Consider the following 16,395-nt stretch of genomic DNA (forward strand, 5'->3'; position numbering starts at 1 on the left):
TAAAATGGCCTCTGAGCTGTATCTGGCGATTGTTAAATATATAAATAAATAAATAAATAAATAAAATGGAAATATTCTGGGAATTTATGTACAAACACAAAGAAAGTTTCATTCTATTACTATATTATGATTTCAAATTAAAATTAGTTTTTATCACAGCATATTTATTACTGTTGTCTCCACAGAATTTTTAAAAATATATATTCTGAACGGTACGAGAATATATGTTAGTTTTAGGGATGCGCACGAGACGAGTCGAGACAGGATTTTCCTGACAAAATTCAATTCGAGACACGGCTCTTCCAATAGAGAAATATACATTTTTGGAGTCGAGACATCACTTTTACAGCACATTTTCGAAACGAGTCAGCCACAAATCTTGTCTCGTGCGCATCCCTAGTTAGTTTGTTATTTTGTTATGTTAATATGTTATTTCTCGTATTATGTTATTTTGTTATTATTTTATCCTATTTAGAGACTACACATATATGTATGTTTACTTACAATATGTTTTATGCGAGTAAATATGTAGGAAAAACATTTGGTATACAAAGTCCACTTACCTTTACACTGCTGAACAGTTTAAATTTATAAATAAATGGATTTTCTAAACTTGACCCTACTATTAATATTATAATCATATTAAATGTTTAAATGTTATTAGGTTGATAACTGCCAGAAAACATACGTAGTCTCTCGGAAAATTTGTAAGGTTGCCAGTATATGGGAGGACATATATAGAGAAGGTTGATTTGAGTTCAACTATACTTTGTTACTGTGTTGTTACTGTATTCTATAAAATCTCTAATTTAAGAAGATAGGCTATTTCGAACAATATACACGGTGTTACAAAAGTTCGCCACCAAAGCTTGGCACATGAACACACACGTGAAAGGAAGCAAACAAATCCTGATTAACACAGATCCGGAAACATCGGTACTAATGAAACATCCTGAGAAGCAACCCTAATTTTGATATGTAACCATTACATTTTATAAGTATACGTATTTACGACTACAGAGATTTCTTTATGTAATATCTAATTCTTTCTCAGAAAGCGAAATTCGAATCAGAAATAGTTGGCAGACCGACATCTATTACTGATCCATTCGTGTTGCTGTCTTCTGAACGCCTTTGTCAAACAGAGGGAACGTCAAACAGTAAGAGTTTGCCAACAATGTTGCCAAACTTGGAGGATTTGGTGAATAATTGAAATTCACAAAATGAAATATAGTGATAATCCGACAACACTGTATTATCAGAAAATGCTCTTTAAGCACGAGAGACGACACTGAAAAAATTTCATAGATAAGGGTTGATGACCGGAACATGTTTTCACGTTGTATTCCGTGATGAAATAGGTAGAGCTAAGTCAAGCTTCACGACTCTTTGCGATCACTTTAGTGAATTTATTGCAAAAATTTGAAAACACAATAACACATTTCGTTCAAGATTTATCGTTTGGAGTAACGGACATACATACGAACGTGCTAATATTGCAGTGTGCCTGGAGCACGATCCTAATAATTTGTGTATTATTTTTTTCCTATTCTTTAAAATGAGAATATTATACACTTTTAATACGTTTTACTTTCAGATCTTGTCCTGTTGGCTCAAAATGTATCTCAGTCATTGGCCAAACATGAAGGGATAAGAGTAACGTTAGTTAATCTCCAAGAGAAGTGGATGTCAGTGTTAACCCTGACAATGCATCGATTAACTGTTGTAGTACTGTGGGATGTTACTAAAGACCTTAGCCCTTTGTTGCAACAGGTAAGTTTATTTCTGGTTTTAACACCCGCGAATTTTTCTCTATTTTCTCGATTACCTGCAACAGGAGCGTACGTAATGCATTTCTCAAATTTCCCACCTGGGCAGTGGTACTGAGTGATGGTTAATAGGTATTATTATTATTATTATTATTATTATTATTATTATTATTATTATTATTATTATTATTACACAGGCCTACAGAAAAAAATTTTTTTCTTGGTGCCTAAAATTTTAGAGCTGATTTTAACTATGTGTGGGGCGCTGAATCCAATAATGTAAGCAGTTTTTTTCTATCAGCTCTACTTTGGTAGATACAGGCTACTGTACCAGTAGTGTTATTTACGTTACAATGTATGTGGAAGAAATATTACAATCCAAAATAAATATGTAAATTATAAATGATGTAACCACTATTTCTGCATGCTTCTTGCAATAGTATACAAAATAAGCAAAAGAAATACAAATATTCTCGTAATAACAAGTTTGAATATGATCTTATAAACTCTGCAACTCAAATAAATCCTACTGTGCTCTATAGAGATTTCTATTTGGAAGAACGGCGCTCTTTTCTCATTAGTGCTGCTATCTGTCGGTACTAAACGGAAACTAGTCATATAGTAGTTCCAGGAACGTCCACTAGATTGCATTGGTATTCTACTTGGCTAGTGGATCGTAGTTGTTGTCTTGCAGGTGGAGTGACATGTTGGAACATGTGAGTTTTGTTCTGAAATCATAACTTGTATGGCGTATACTAAGGCTTTATATTTAACATCCGTGTTAGTGGCCTGAACATAAAATGAGTTCAAGTCGAAGAAGTTGTGTTAACCATCCTGATGTGTTTTGCTACATATGTGGTGAGTACACATTTAAAGACAATAGAAAACATATCAGTGACTTTGTAAAAAAAGCATATCATGCATATTTTGGTGTACACCTAGGGGACCAAGATAAAACGTGGGCTCCACATATTGTGTGTAAAATGTGTACTGAACACTTGCGACAGTGGACAACTGGAAAAAGAAAAAGTCTTAAGTTCGGTGTTCCAATGGTTTGGAGGGAACCCACAAACCATGTTGATGACTGTTATTTCTGCCTGGTAAATGTTACGAGTATGAATAGAAATAACCGGAACAAGTGGACATATCCTGATCTGCCTTCAGCAAGACGTCCAGTTGTTCATTCCGATGAAATACCAATCCCAACGTTTCACCACTTGCCAGAGCTTTGTGAGACTGAAAACGAACGTAGTGAACATTCTTGTGACATGGATGATGGAAGTGACAGTGATTATGAGGGAATGTCAACAATTCCTCAACAGTTTAATCAAGATGAGCTAAATGATCTAGTTAGGGACTTTAATCATTCAAAAGAATCGTCTGAATTACTTGCTTCCAGATTGAAGGAGAAAAACGTACTAGAACAAGGAACTAAAATCACATTCTACCGAACAAGGGAAAAGGAGTTTTTACCATTTTTCACTGAAGACACAAATCTCGTATTCTGTCACGATGTTAGAGGTCTCCTAGAACACATGGGTCTTCCAGAATACAATCCAGATGATTGGCGCCTGTTTATTGATAGCTCCAAGCGAAGTTTAAAATGCGTCCTTCTACACAATGGCAATAAATATGGCTCAATTCCAATCGCTCATTCAACACGACTGAAAGAAGAATATGAAGCAATTGCTTTGGTTATGGAAAAAATTAAATATCAGGACCATCAGTGGGTGATTTGTGTGGATTTAAAGATGGTGAACTTTCTTCTTGGACAGCAAAGTGGCTACACAAAATATCCTTGTTTTCTATGTCTGTGGGATAGCAGAGACAAAGCAAACCATTGGTCAAAAAAAGAGTGGCCGCAGAGAGACGACATGGTTGTTGGTAAGAAAAATATTATTAACATGCCTATTGTTGAGTGTGACAAAATCATTTTGCCACCTCTACATCTCAAGCTCGGTTTGATGAAGCAGTTTGTAAAGGCGCTAAATAAGGACGGGCCGTGCTTTGCTTATATGGGAAACAAGCTACCTCAGATCAGCACAGAAAAATTAAAAGCTGGAATATTTGATGGTCCCCAAATAAGACAACTCATGAAAGATCCGGCTTTCGTGGAGTCCATGAATGAGACTGAACGTAGAGCTTGGACCTCATTTGTAGAAGTTATCAAGAATTTCCTTGGCAATAATAAAGCTGATAACTATGTTGAGCTAGTGAACCAGATGCTTAATGCATTCCAAAAACTTGGATGTAATATGAGTATCAAAATTCATTACCTGCACAGCCATTTGGACCGTTTCCCAGACAACGTAGGCAGTCTGAGTGAAGAACAAGGTGAAAGATTTCACCAAGATATTAAAACAATGGAGGACCGCTACCAAGGAAGATGGGATGCCCATATGATGGCAGATTACTGCTGGAACCTAAAAAGAGACTGTGCAAAGAAACATTCAAGGATGTCACGAAAACGTAGCTTCCGAAGTGTTGAATAGATCGTTTTGAACAAATTATTTGATTTTTTATTCATAAAAACTATTATAAAATGTAGTTACAGAGTTATTATGTACTTGATGTTTGTGTTTATATGGTTTTCATTATTTTCAAAGTGTTCCAAATAACAGATTTAAATGTCGTAGTTTTCTTTTCACTTACAGTAAAACAGCACCTATGCAATTTTCAACGTTGTAGCAGGTCAGTCTTGCAATTCCTATATCTCAAAAACTAAAGCTTTTAGGGGAAAACTAACGCCATATTTGGATTCAGCGTCCCAATTCTACTTCAAATCAGCTAAGAAACACCCGGCACCAAAACCACTGTAAGCCAGTGTTATTATTATTATTATTATTATTATTGAAGTCTATCAAGATAGTCATATACATTTAGAAGTCAATAATTCGAATCTTGTTAACTCGAAGTTTTTCACATTTCCTTGAACCCTCCATAACACTCAATGTTAAACCGAATTGACGATGCCACAAATTTACGACTTACTTCTGATACATTTCTGACTGAAAAACACAACCAAGCATAAAGTGTTGCTTATTTCCTCGATACTAGACTGCCAAATTGTTTCTGCATAGCGTTCTGGATTTTCGCACTCGTAGATGTGTATTCATGCTTACGGCCGCCACTGTTTTCAAGACAGAAACGACCTTCATCGCTCTCTATTAGCATCCTTCTTTAGTCTTGCTACTGCAGCCTTTTCCAAAAGCACTGAAGATGAACAGGTGTTATCATGCAGGGAACGCAGACCTGCTTGCGCTTAGGATATACATGCGGCCACGATGGCTCTGAGTTCACTGACAGTCGTCGTCCTATCAATAAGACCAGTGCAAACTATCATTCTGCCCACATACTGCATGATGCGTTACAGAATTGCTGCTGTAGAAAGCATATGCTTTCCATCATATGTACACTACGGATGAACTATAGATGATGCAAGAGGCAACTCTGCGAAACCACTTCCCGGCCTTAGGTAGCTCCAATATTCGACGGGTTCCTGGCATCGAAGGCACGGACTATGATCCACGCCAACAGATTTGTACACAATACTACATTCGTTGTATTCTATTGGCCTTTAACCCTTTAATTGGCAAGCATTGATAGCATTACAATTAAAATGTTTAGTTTGCTTTTATGGTTGAACCATATCTTCCTGATCATACTTTTGTAATTTTTAAAGTATTTTTGTACTTTGGTTACAAAATACAGGGTGTTTATTTCAAAGCAGCATTGCCATAAAATAGGTCTTATGTGTAGCTACTGAACAGAGTTGCCCTATTATGGTAAAATATCATAAGAATTATCTCACTATTTACCAACAATTTCGTTGAAATATTTTCCTACAGACCAAGAAACCACAAATAAAAAAATAATTAAAAAAGAACTTTCGCGGAACGTAGGAGATAAAGCTTCTACAATACTAAATTTGACTGCCCCCTGTTGGCGAAGATTAGAAGTATCTAAAGAAGCGACCCGCATATCATGTATATGAATATTGTATAAAAGCAATAATGCCAATTAAGTGATCAGTGATCACTAAAGTTATAATTCGTGGGGATAACGCAATACAATGAGATATTGCTTGAGCTCAACACTGCCAAATAAAGGGTTAAACTGATAATAGCGTGTCCTCTATACACTATACAATGAGTCTACCTTGTACTGTGTCCAATACATTGGGATCTTCAAACTAAAGTATGCACGATCTTTACAAACAAATTTTGGAAATTCACTACAACTTTCAGTTAAAATATTGATCTACAATGATAAAGAGATAGCGAGAAACTGTATTCTGAAATCAATTTAGCGTTCTAAGAATGAACACCACCTTTTGTCTTAACCCTCTATTCACATGGTGTGGAAGTACTTCCGGTTTCAACGTTGATCACCATAGAATAAAAGCGGTAATAGATAGGGAGAAGGTGTTTTCTGTAATCAATTAAGCAGCCCGTATTTGTTTAATCACCAGTTTAATCTCTCTTCTAAAACCGGAAGTGGTAGAAATCAACCACTTCCGGTTTCAACGTTGATCGCCATAGAATAAATAAAAGCTGTAATAGATAGCGAGAAGCTGTTTTTGTAACCAATTAAGCGTTCCGTATTTATTCAATCACCAGTCTAATCTCTCTTCTAAAATCGGAAGTGGTAGAAATCAACCACTTCCGGTTTCAACGTTGATAGCTATAGAATAAAAACGGCAATAGATAGCGAGAAGCTGTTTTCTGTAGTCAATTAAGCGCTTCAAGTATACATTTAATCTCTACTCTAATCTCTCATCTGAAACCGGAAGTGCCACAAATCAACTACCACTTCCGATTTCAATATTGATTGAGAAAATATCCTGCCATATAAACCAAACTCCTTCACGTGGAGTACACGTGTTAATACTACTTGTTTCGTGTTTACATTTACAGTTAAAGATACAAAAGGCTCGGTGAGTACTCTGTTACCTGAACTCGTAACAACATTTAAATGAAAAATCAAGTTGATAATGTTTTGGCCTTGTCAGTTCATTCACTCCACGATCAAAGCTGTCGATAGCTTGAACCTTCAGCGTTGACATTTATGTATCTCTGCCATGAGTCAATAATTTCTTTTGAGTTTACATATAAACAAATCGATGTTCTTTGTTAATATCAAATGACTGATCACTACTGCAGACGTACAGATGCATTTATAATATAATAACTGTAGTACAATATATCTTGTGAATAGCCTTTTCGTAAATAAAACAGAATATAGTAAGGAAAACCTACACACACACACACACACACACACACACACACACACACACACACACAGAGTATTTCTGTTCTGTTACATGCATTAAACTATGGCTTTTATTCTGCCTTCATGTCATACATATTCTATAACCAAGATATTTTCTTTTTTTCTGTGTTTCTTACTTAATATGAAATTCAGTACTAGGGTAGTCCCAAAAGTACCTGACCTAGCAAAGAAAACACAAAAAATTGAAAAAACTATATTTTTCAACATAGTCTCTTTCTTTCTCTCTCTCTCTCTCTCTCTCTCTCTCTCTCTCTTTTTTTTTTAAAAAAAAAAAAAGCTCGATACACTTTTCTCAGCGATGTTCGATAGCTTGGATACTCTGTTTATAGTGTGAATCGTAGAACTCCTGAAAGTAGCCTTTAACTACAGACTCCAGCTCTTCGTTGTTGACAAATCATTTACCACTGAGCCATTTTTTCAAGTTTGGAAAAATATCATCTGAGAGCACTAAATCGGGTGCGTGAGGGAATAGTTTGAGCAACAACGGATGTGTGAACTGGTGCATTATCTTCATGAATCAACACTTTCTTTTTCGCAACATGTGGCCATTTTATTCTTGATCTCATCGCTCAAACGCTGGAATATGTTTGCATAATACTCGCAGTTGATTATTTTTCCTTTATAAAGATAATCAACGAAAAGTACTCCACGAGCCTCTAAAAAAAAACTGACGCTATGACCTTGCCAGTAGATAGAACTGTTTCCACCTCCTATGGAGTCGATTCTATATGAAAGCAAAGCTATATGGAACTTGAAGCTACAGCTTAACGTGAAATCCTAACTACATAAGTTCTCGCCGGAAAACTAACTCAGGTCTCCCGCGCTGAAGACGTCTAGTGTTGTTGTTTATAAGTTTGTAACACTATGCTTTCATGGTTCAGTGTATAGACAAGCTAGTTCCTAAGAAATTCTCTTTCGTTTCTAAATTACTATATATAGCTTCCTAATGGGTAGGTGCATAGCGTACACACCTTTGGCGCAGGAGGCCCGTGTTCGACTTCCGCAAGAAGCTCATGAGACTCCTGCTAAAAGGAACGCTAAGTTCAATTAGAAAATCAAATCTACTACATCTTTTCTGTAAATTGCCAGTTTTTGAGTAAATTGCCAGTTTTCAAAATCTGCAGTAAATGCAACCTACAATTGTCTGTAGTGTTTTAAGGCTAGTGTTTTCAGATCTGTTATCCTTGCTCTCAACTTCACTCCATGTGCTATTCAGGTGTCTGTTTTCTTAAGTCCCCTACACTCCCCAGTGGATTATGAAGCAAATTATTTTTGAAAGCATTCGTAGCAGAATGAAAATCCGCTGATGGAATAGGCCCATTTAAACATTACAAGTTTCGTATAGAGATAATTTTAAAAATATTTAGCATTTTTTTTATTATCTGGAGTCCCTGTCAATGATAATAGTGCTTAATAAACCACATCAGGTTGTCTTTGTGCTATAATAAAACATAATAATATTAATTTTGGCAAGGCGCTTGTAAACTAATTTATATGCAATCTGAACAAGTTCTCTAAGAGCATACCTATTTCTCAAACATTAAATTTAAAAGTTGTACTCTTAATGAGACGTGTGATGCTGTTTTCTCACCCTGCACAATTCTTTTATATTCAGCTTGATCGAAGATAATTGAAATCTCACGTCAGGTTCAGCATTTAGTCGATTGCGGTATCTTGTTTTCGTCGTTGGATAGAAGGAAAATCCCTGTTCACACATGTAAGTACTGACAAATGAAAGAAGAACCAGGATAGCCTTCGCAGATAATTCAGGATTCTCTTCCATAATACTGCACCAAAACTCTTCTAATGGAAGTTTTTGAAAAGTACTTTGTATTGTAGAGTCAGATGTGGTATCAATAAGTTTCTCATTCTGCTGCATCGTCTAGTTACGAAGCTTTTCTGAAATTGCAAAGGGATTCTTCACTCAGGAAAGCTCTTGCACATTTGCGTCTAGTTCCTTTGGAAAGTACCACGCGACTCTGATTCACACAGAACATTAAGATGTTGGATTATCTCATCACACAACTCATCTGAGCCCTGATCAGATCCAATTCTTCACAGAATTCTTGAAGTACAGAAAGACATTTCATTGAATGGCTGTGAACACAGTTGTTCCAAAACTGAGATTTTTTTCCTTGAATGCTAAAATATTTTGTCATGAGCTGAGAATAACATAATTTATCCTTGTATAGTAGGGTGCATCGAATTTCCACTTTTTTTGAAATCAACTTACCATTAGTGATATATATATATTGCGAAATGGGATCCATATAACGTGTAAAAAATTGCAAGTTGATTGGTCAATATCTTTAGGTGCCACCAACGGCAAAAAATTTTTAAATTTTGTTTAAAAAAATATTATTTTAGAAAGTGTAAAATATGTACTTTTATGAAATATGGTTATCCTATGTAGTTTTGTTTCTGTAAAAAAAATCTATATTTTACGTGAAGAAATTTAACTTGATGAGTCAAGTCATTCAGCTGCCACCAGTGGCTTAAAATATGGACAAATGTGTCCCTACTTTTTTATTTCTTAAAATTAAGTTGCATTGTTTGTGATTCATCTGAATCGTTAATTAGATAAGAAAGATTTTGTTTTACATCTGCAGCTCTTTGCTTATTTCCAAACATTAATGATAGAAATAACCCAGAACTTACCACGAGGAGGTGGCTGCAGTTCGAGTTCCGCCCACCTGTATACAGTAATGTTGCATATGGTAGTGCAAGTTCATATCATTACTCTCTTACTTCAAATTGTTTTCTTGTGTTAAATTCTGGTATGTTTTTTCTTGATTGTAGTGTTGCTAGAACAAATCTATGTGTCGTGCTTGCCCACATGCCGCTGTTGCCGCTTCTGTCACCAACTTCACCATTCTTTCTACAGCGCGAGTGTGACAGGGTAAGGATGTAATAGATTCATCAGCCATTAGAGGCGTCTTTACATTTTCTTTAAGCTTCTGCAGGCTCAAGTGTTTTGTCAGTGGTGGCTCCGTCAGCGTGCATGTTGACCAATTAATCATATCAACATAGTTTGTCGCTTCTAAGTTGATTTCAGGAACGACGAATTTTTGTACCGGTACGCGATCACCAGGTTGGGTCGTTTGTCTTGCTTTTAGGACTCGCCTCCAGCCAAGCTCTCGTACTTTAGCATCTTGGTCAGTCAACATTAATAGAAGTAGGTTCTCAGGATGGCCGTACCACACATTTCTACGGATCTCTGGATGAATTTTCCTGTATTTCACTTCCATGTGGCGAGAAGTCGTGATAAGTGTGCCACAAATGACGAGCTCCTTCTGCACACGATGGATTACGGATCACAGCAAACCAGAGTGGCGCGTAGACCATCATGATGTACTGGACGATGGTTTTAAGTTCATTAGTGCGTCCTTTTGTTCCTACGTACAAACGTAAGACTCTATTTGCTGTAGTTAGCCATCTGTCTTGATGAATTTTACCAAGCTTCATGTGAGCTAACCCAACGAGGCATTCTCCTGAAGAAACCGCTTGGCAGATATTCAGCAAATATTTTTGATCCGTGCTTAATGAATCCTCAGTGAAGTTGAGTTCTGGTTGAGTATTGGGGTCCATAACGTACCTGAACAGAGAAAAGTGGGTAAATGTCAACTTTGGCCTCCTCTGAAGTGTCTCTGGGTAAAAACACAGAATTCAAATGTACCTCAAAAGTACTATATGAATTAAGAAATGAGTGTATCAAATTTTGTTTTGATAGACGGAATAGGTATGAAGGGAAAGGTTGTACACCAATACGTTCTGTACATACAAAAGCGAATCTATCACCTGACCTATAAAGAGATATATAAAAATATATAAACACCAGTACTATTTATCCTGATATAAAGAATTGTAGCACATTCTCTGTAGAATGAAGGAAGCATTTCAGTAGTTATCACGCATATTATTCCGTGATAGGTAGAGAGAGAAATTGAGGATACGTCGCAAAAATATAATTCAAAATAGCTCTATTGTGAAGTTGTGCGTCCTCTAAAGCGACACCGGAACCGGTAGGAGTCAGTGTACGAATTAAAGGACATTTCATAGGGGGGATAAAGTACACATTCGGGAATTTAACATGAGGAAGTTCAAAACTTATGGGAGACATCCAATTCTTCAGAGGGAGATTTCCCCCTTATCCTCAATGTTAAATCGCACACTGGTAGGAATACACAATTGAAATGTACTTTGAAAAATACTATGAAGTATACGGATAGGAGGTATATCCTTAAAACAAGTATGACACCACACAAGATACAGTATGACACCATACAAGATACAGTATGACACCACACAAGATACAGTATGACACCGTAAAAACGGAATAGAGAACAAAAGGGCATGGGTAAGGGTGTTGGTGGAAACGTGGGTTTATCTCAATACAACTGTAGCATAGTTGCTGTTTAAAACGCTTGCTTCAATCTACAGAGAATGTGGTACAAATCTTGATATCAGGGTAAATAGTACTGCGTTTATATTTTTTATTATGTTCTCTTTATTGGTCAGGTCATAGGTTCGGTTTTGTATGTACAGAGCATATTGGTATACTTTTCCCTACATATCTATTCTGTCTATCAAAAAGAAACTGGTACACCCGTTTCCTAACTCCTATAGTATCTTTCGAGATCATTTAGATTATGTGCTTTTACCCGGCACCACTCCAGAGGGAGGCCAAAGTTGATGGGAGGGAATTTTCCTGACATTATCCCGATTTTCCCTATTCAGGTACGTTATGGGCGCAATACATAGCACCTCTGGAAAGCTTGGTTCGTACTGAAGAGAATCAATTATAAATCATGACTAGAGACCGGATGTTAGGCAAAATGCCTATTCTGTAACATTAAAGATATGATCAAAAATAACATTTTAAAGTTTATATAGGGGGTTATACCTTCGATTTAAGCCAATTTTATTTTGCCTATTTTGCCTATTTCGACCTTTACTGCCTAAATAATTGCTTTAGTGCCTAATGTTGCCTATTTTATGCATTTTCTTCAAAATAAGCCTTCACTGGGAAAATATATAATTTATATAACATAAATAATACATACATATATACGTATATTAGGTGTTTGTAAACACAAGCACGTGGTACGTTACAATATATACACAGGGTGAACTTCAAAGATGTGCACATCCGAGGTGATTAATGCTATCAAAAAAAGAACAAAAAAGTTCTCCTGTAGTTTGTCGAATCCCGTGTGGTGTGCGAGTGATAGTGATGCCAACTTGGAATCGAAAATCGAATCTTGACAATTGGAATGGAACAGACAGATGTACACATACATTGGGAGGTGATTCGTGACATGAAAAGAAGACAAAAAGTCGTGTTGCATATGGAATTCTGCGTCGTGTACGAGTGACAGGGGTGCCAACTTGGAATCGAAAATCGAATCCTGACAAAAGAAGACGTGAAAAGAGACAAAAAGTCCTTTTGAATGTCACGAATCACCTCCCAAAGTACGTGCACACTTTTATGTCTCGCTCCAATTGTCAGGATTCGATTTTCGATTCCAAGTTGCCCCCCCCCCTGTCACTCGTATACGACGCGGAATTCCATAACATGCAAGAGGACTTTTTGTATTCTTTTGATGTCACGAATCACCTCCCGAAGTATGTGCACATCTTCCAGGTTCACCCAGTATATATGGAATCCATAACAAGCTTCGTTTTTATATATACAATAAAAGAAGATATTGACAAAGAAGTATGTTTCTATATTCTTGAGGGAAATGTAGGGGTGAAAATTTACAAAAAATCCCTAACGAATTTCAAGATTTTTTTGTAGCTGGCACCAATGTTGCCATATGAGTCTAAATCACCTGAAAATTTCTTTGGTGTGTTAACAAGGTACAGTAAAAACCTGAAGTCGCTGGCTGCCATACAAAGAGAGAAAGAAAATAATCTCTGTGATTATACACATGAAATTTTGACACTTTTTACGCCTCAGAAGGAAACATCAATAGATATGCCGGGGATACAGCTTCTCTAATTATTCTATTGAAACTTTTTACGGTGCGTTCTGTAGGCCAAAGAGAAGCCTTTCAGATGGTGGTACGTTTGTTCCAATGTAGCTAGCAAGGGGGATATAATAGAAGGGAAAAATGATTTTTTCCAAAATTCCCCCTAAAATAGGGAATTTTCTGTAGATGGCAACACTACTACTAAACAGACGCAAACTATCTTAAAATAAACATTGGCACACCACTAATATATCCTACAAGTATCATGGCGATATTTAAGAAACAAAACTTCTAATTAAAAAATATATTACGGTAAACAGAAAAGTAGAGAAAAACTAGAAAAATCAAGGGTTGGAACGTAAATACGAATTTTTCATGCACCCCCTAACCCTATTGTAACGATCTGTAACTGCTTTTGTTCAGTAAGGACCAGTGTTCGACTGGCGTAAATTGACTTGCGCTCAGATGTATAGGTATGGATTTATAAAAACAAAAATTTCGAATTGTTTGCCTAAATTTAGGAACATTTTTATTTCCCTAGTTGGTAACACTGCGCGCGGGCCGGTCCAATTGATATCAACAATTAGGTATCCATCCAAGATATGTACCTGACAAGCCTTAAGGAGATCTTGTTACAACTAAGGAAGCTACAGGGAAAAAGAAAAAAAAAAGAAAATTCGAAATTCGAAAATTCTCGAATTTTTTATTTGAGCTGAAATTTGAGAAGAAATTCGACGCTCAGAAGAAAAAGACACTAATATGATAAAATATGGTCCGACCATATTTGGCCAAAAAAATATCCTGATGTTTTAAATTAGTGTCCACACAGGAGAGGATTCAAAAAGTGACACTCCCGTGTGCGCTACTTTGGCCACATGGGTCCGAAAGGGTTAATGGACCCCTGGGACTTACTCTGTTGTTCATGGCACCTAATTTTTTGTGCATGAACATATATTTGTTATGTTTATCGAATGGACTAGCTTTGATTCGGATGTCCGGATAACACGTTCATGTTCGTTCCTTGTCAGTGTGAAACACTTGAAACATTGGGTGATATCAATAAAAATAAGTAACTACTCTTGAGTAGTCCTGCTCGAGAATCGGAGTAACTACACCTGGAGTAATCTCCTCCCTCAATTTCGTATCAATAAAACAAGCCACTACTCAGATCTAGTCTGCTCCAGATTTATGAACGTTTACTCGCGCTTCCTCTGCACGTAGCACTGAGTCGTTATCAATAAAAGAAGTGGTTACTCATTTCCCCCATCTGTTGGGCGGTCATTTCGTTGTGGGTAAAGTGCATTTGTGGATATTATAAAAGAGTTTCCAGTGATACTTTCAAAGTCACAGTTCAGAAAGTAAGCGAAGCTTTGAAGGCAATTACAGTGAAATGCAACGAAATATCAAATACATCTACGACTGAGACACAAATCCAAAAGAGAATCTTTAATATTCGAGCGAGAATAAAACAAAAATAAAGCAAAAAAAAAAAAAAAAACGATAAACAAGAAAGTTCGAATCCAGCAATATCAAGATTAACACGACAAGCGCATATCACGTGTTGTCCAAGGTCTTTGTAGATTGTTTGGCTTTAAGAACGAAATCAGACGCTTAGCCCCTTTGTTTTTTCTTTCTTTCTTTCTTTTTTTTAAAAGTCCAGCCAGTCACATCATAAAGCACATCCATCCGATTGCATTTTCCACACCATACGTGTCCCCTTTCGCCTTGGCATAAAAAATACATTCTCATGTATACACCCTTCCTACCAACGTTGAGTTGAATTGTTTTTTAGTTTAACGTCCTTTTCAGTAGGGAGGCTATATGAGACGGGACCCACTGATTAACATGGAATCCGAACCACGTGAGCTCCCGCCGGGAATCGAACGTGGGTCTCTCATACCAAAAGCATGTACGCTAAACGCTTAGCCACGAAGGAGCTCTTCCTATTAGCGTATTCTTTTCCAAAGTACTAGGTCTCTTTATTGCCACGTGTGTATAGTCAAGTGCTCCGATAGCACCCGGAAATGTATATTGTTCTTGCCACTCTGCCTTTGCTATTTGCATATTACGCACACTTCCGGAAACAATCAATTTTCAGATATTGCAATAATTACATCCATTGCATTTGTAGTAGTCATAGATACATTACTTTGAGCAACACCAGAATCCCCTGACATTCCGACCTGGAATCCAGGTTCACTCACGTAACGCAAGAAAACTCGCATCTTTTCCTCAGTACGTAGTGCACCACCCCAAATTTAGGTTGATTCTCCTAAAAATGTTTGTGCTAACCACTCTACATTTTCTTTCATGAACCTGTAATGTTTTTGCAACATTTCTACGCAGTTTATAAGTTTATCTACGTAGGAAAACAATCATACAATCTGCCATATTTAACACGGAGTCACCTATTTAGCTTGCTCCATAAATTTGGAGAAGTTACTAGCATCACAGAGGAGTCTTTGATTTTTATTGATATCAAACGCGGAGTAGTTACTCGGCTCGAGAATAGAGGTGTGGTTACTTCAAAAGGGCTTCTCTGAGGTCAGCCGAGACGAGTAGTGCTCAGTTCTCTTTTTATTGATACCAATGCGAGTAACTACTACAAAATTGGGAACAATGAGTAACTTCTCCGTTTTATTGATATCACCCATTAATTCTTGGGCCGGTAATAATTTGTCGTACTTCTGCTGAAAATCATTTGGTTTATTTTGATGACCTCGGTAACACGATTGAAAATGGCGACGTAATTTAGCAGGGAACATGAATCTGTTGAGAAACACATCAAAGAGACAAATAACTTATATGACACTTAACGCTTGCTTGTTGTTCCACGAGGTTCATTTCGACTTGATATAGGTCCTTGTTCTTTACTTGTATTGCCTTCTACAAAACTGTCTTCAATTGCCGACAGATCTTTTACTTGATTCACATACGGTAAATAAGGTACTATCGGAACATCAGACGGAGGCGCCAGCATTAATACGCGTATTTGGGCCCCCTAGAAAAGAAGTTTTCCTAATTCTTGGGCCCCCTATTTCCATCTTTCTCTTACTCTTTATGGATCCCTCGGAGCTTGTAGGCCCTCCCGCACGGCAAGTTATGCGGGGCCGTTAGTTACGCTTCTGGGCCCGTCCATACATGACAAATTAATTAAGGGAGAAAATTAACAAATCTCAAAGCCATACGAATAAATATTATTTCTAGGGCCCCTAATAGTAGACTTTTTTTTTATTGGAATGGGCCCACGACTCATTTTTGTTTTATTTACTTTTTGTGTGCTGTTTTGTTTATGCAATGTAGTGAACCTGTTTGATGCTTCATTTATAATTTCATGTTCGTATCGTATATAGAGTAAG

At 36.8% G+C, this 16,395-nt stretch overlaps 1 protein-coding gene across 1 annotated transcript in view; it reads left to right on the top strand.

Moving 5' to 3' along the window:
- Positions 1 to 16,395, top strand: part of LOC145682881 (ionotropic receptor 84a-like) — a 62,565-nt gene that overhangs the window by 24,942 nt on the left and 21,228 nt on the right. The window contains exon 3 of the mRNA XM_081754245.1: positions 1,598 to 1,773. Coding sequence (XP_081610371.1) covers positions 1,598 to 1,773 — 176 coding nt within the window. The remainder of the gene's footprint in view (positions 1 to 1,597; positions 1,774 to 16,395) is intronic.

Source organism: Thermobia domestica, chromosome 1 (genome assembly GCF_964235325.1).
Source record: "Thermobia domestica chromosome 1, izTheDome1.hap1.1, whole genome shotgun sequence".
Classification (NCBI taxonomy): Eukaryota; Metazoa; Arthropoda; class Insecta; order Zygentoma; family Lepismatidae; genus Thermobia; species Thermobia domestica.